The sequence below is a fragment of the Chanos chanos genome, chromosome 5 (genome assembly GCF_902362185.1).
Source record: "Chanos chanos chromosome 5, fChaCha1.1, whole genome shotgun sequence".
Lineage (NCBI taxonomy): Eukaryota > Metazoa > Chordata > Actinopteri > Gonorynchiformes > Chanidae > Chanos > Chanos chanos.
Genome location: NC_044499.1, coordinates 29,563,502 through 29,565,117, shown reverse-complemented (window position 1 = coordinate 29,565,117; position 1,616 = coordinate 29,563,502). Strand labels below are relative to the sequence as shown.

General features: G+C 45.3%; 1 protein-coding gene across 1 annotated transcript; it reads left to right on the top strand.

Moving 5' to 3' along the window:
- The first annotated feature begins 688 nt into the window (after positions 1-688).
- oxld1 (oxidoreductase-like domain containing 1) lies at positions 689-1,616 on the top strand. Its single transcript, XM_030775242.1, has 2 exons — positions 689-729; positions 1,213-1,616. The coding sequence occupies exons 1-2, from the start codon at positions 694-696 to the stop codon at positions 1,588-1,590; spliced, it is 414 nt and encodes a 137-aa protein (XP_030631102.1). The 5' UTR covers positions 689-693; the 3' UTR covers positions 1,591-1,616.

The window sequence follows — 1,616 nt, the reverse complement described above, 5'->3', positions numbered from 1 at the left end:
TTTAGTTCACCCAGAAACAGTTGCACCCAAAATAAGGACTATTCGTCTAGACCCAAAACAACTGTGAGAGTAGAGAGACTAGAGTTGGGAAATAGCGAGTGATTCTAATCTAATAATGTCAGTATGACATTTGACTAGTTTTATAATATGAACATAGGGGAAATTCTTAATTGCATCGCATGAGTAATGCGACACGGTCTATGCGTGCATTTTTGTGGCGTACGCAGTTCAAGAATTCGTGTTTAATGATATCTAGAGTAAACTGACACTGTCAAACACTGTACTCAATGTTTCTGTCCTGGAAACAATATTGACAGTACACGTTTACCACGAACGACACCCCCCCCCCCCCCCCGTGATCGCGACGACTCAGTTAAGACGTTCTCTCAGTGACATCTGCAGGACATATTTGGTAGTATCGGACTGTTGAAGAAGTACGGTGGCTATGACGTAACATCCACCAACACTTTGTAGTGTTCTAATTGGTTAACTGAACTTTATCTCTCTGTTTTTATTGGTCCCCCACACAGTTAGTAGCTCAAAGATGGACGCCCTCTGATACACATCTTACGAACGACCTGGAGGAAAAATTACACTCCTGAGCTGTGGAATTGCTGAAAGGGATACTTGACATCAACGCGTTAAGCATGTGAATAATCGTAACGGCACAAGTTTAATAAGCATTTAATTAGGATGTCCCGGCTGACTGTCATGACTTCTTTGCCCCGGGTAAGTAGCCAGCTTGACAGGTCCGCTGGCCTTTGGTTAGCGTGACAGTTAGCTTTGTTAAAGTGTTATGTCCAACCTTATGAAATACTCCAACCAGCTATTTTAGCCCATGCATGTGCGTGGTGAACGTTATAGCTGCGTTTCAGGTTAAATTTAGTCCTGTGGTTGCAAAATCTGACGAGGAACCAAAAGTGACAACGATAGCATCAGGAAAGGGGCGGCGACGTTTTTATTTTTATTGCACATCACTCAGATTTTCCGGACAAACATCACGGTCCTCTGTTAAGTATCGTGCATTGTAGTAGTCAACTGTACATCCGGGTTAAGTTTATATCGAAACATTGCTCCCATAATGTATGTAAACACATAGCATCTAAGCATCGTCTCTGTCTCTACACGTTCTCTCTCTCTCTCCCTCCCTCTAGTTTAAATATACACATGCAACCATTGTCCCCACTAATTGTCTGTGTTCATCGTCCACAGCTGTGCGTCCTCTCCCAGCTCTCTTGTCACACACTCTGCACTGCTAACCGACCGTTACACTGTGGGACTTACCCTCTGCAGGGCGCTGGACCAGGACCTCCTCAGACTCCTCCTGTTTCTGAAACTTCCACAGATACTTCACACACACCCAGTGGACAGACTGCCTCAGAACCCCTGGACCAAGGCCCCCCGCCCCCTCCCACATGCTGCTGTATGAGTGGATGTCATAACTGCGTTTGGATTGAACATGCTGAACAGCTTCTCAAGTATTACCATGACGGTGGTGAGAGGGCTCTGGCGGCCATCGAGGAAAACATTCAGGATGAGAATCTCAAGACTTTTCTGAAAATGGAAATCCGCTTGATGAAGAAGCACTGATGGCCGTTGGCTAGCCTATCAGTAAG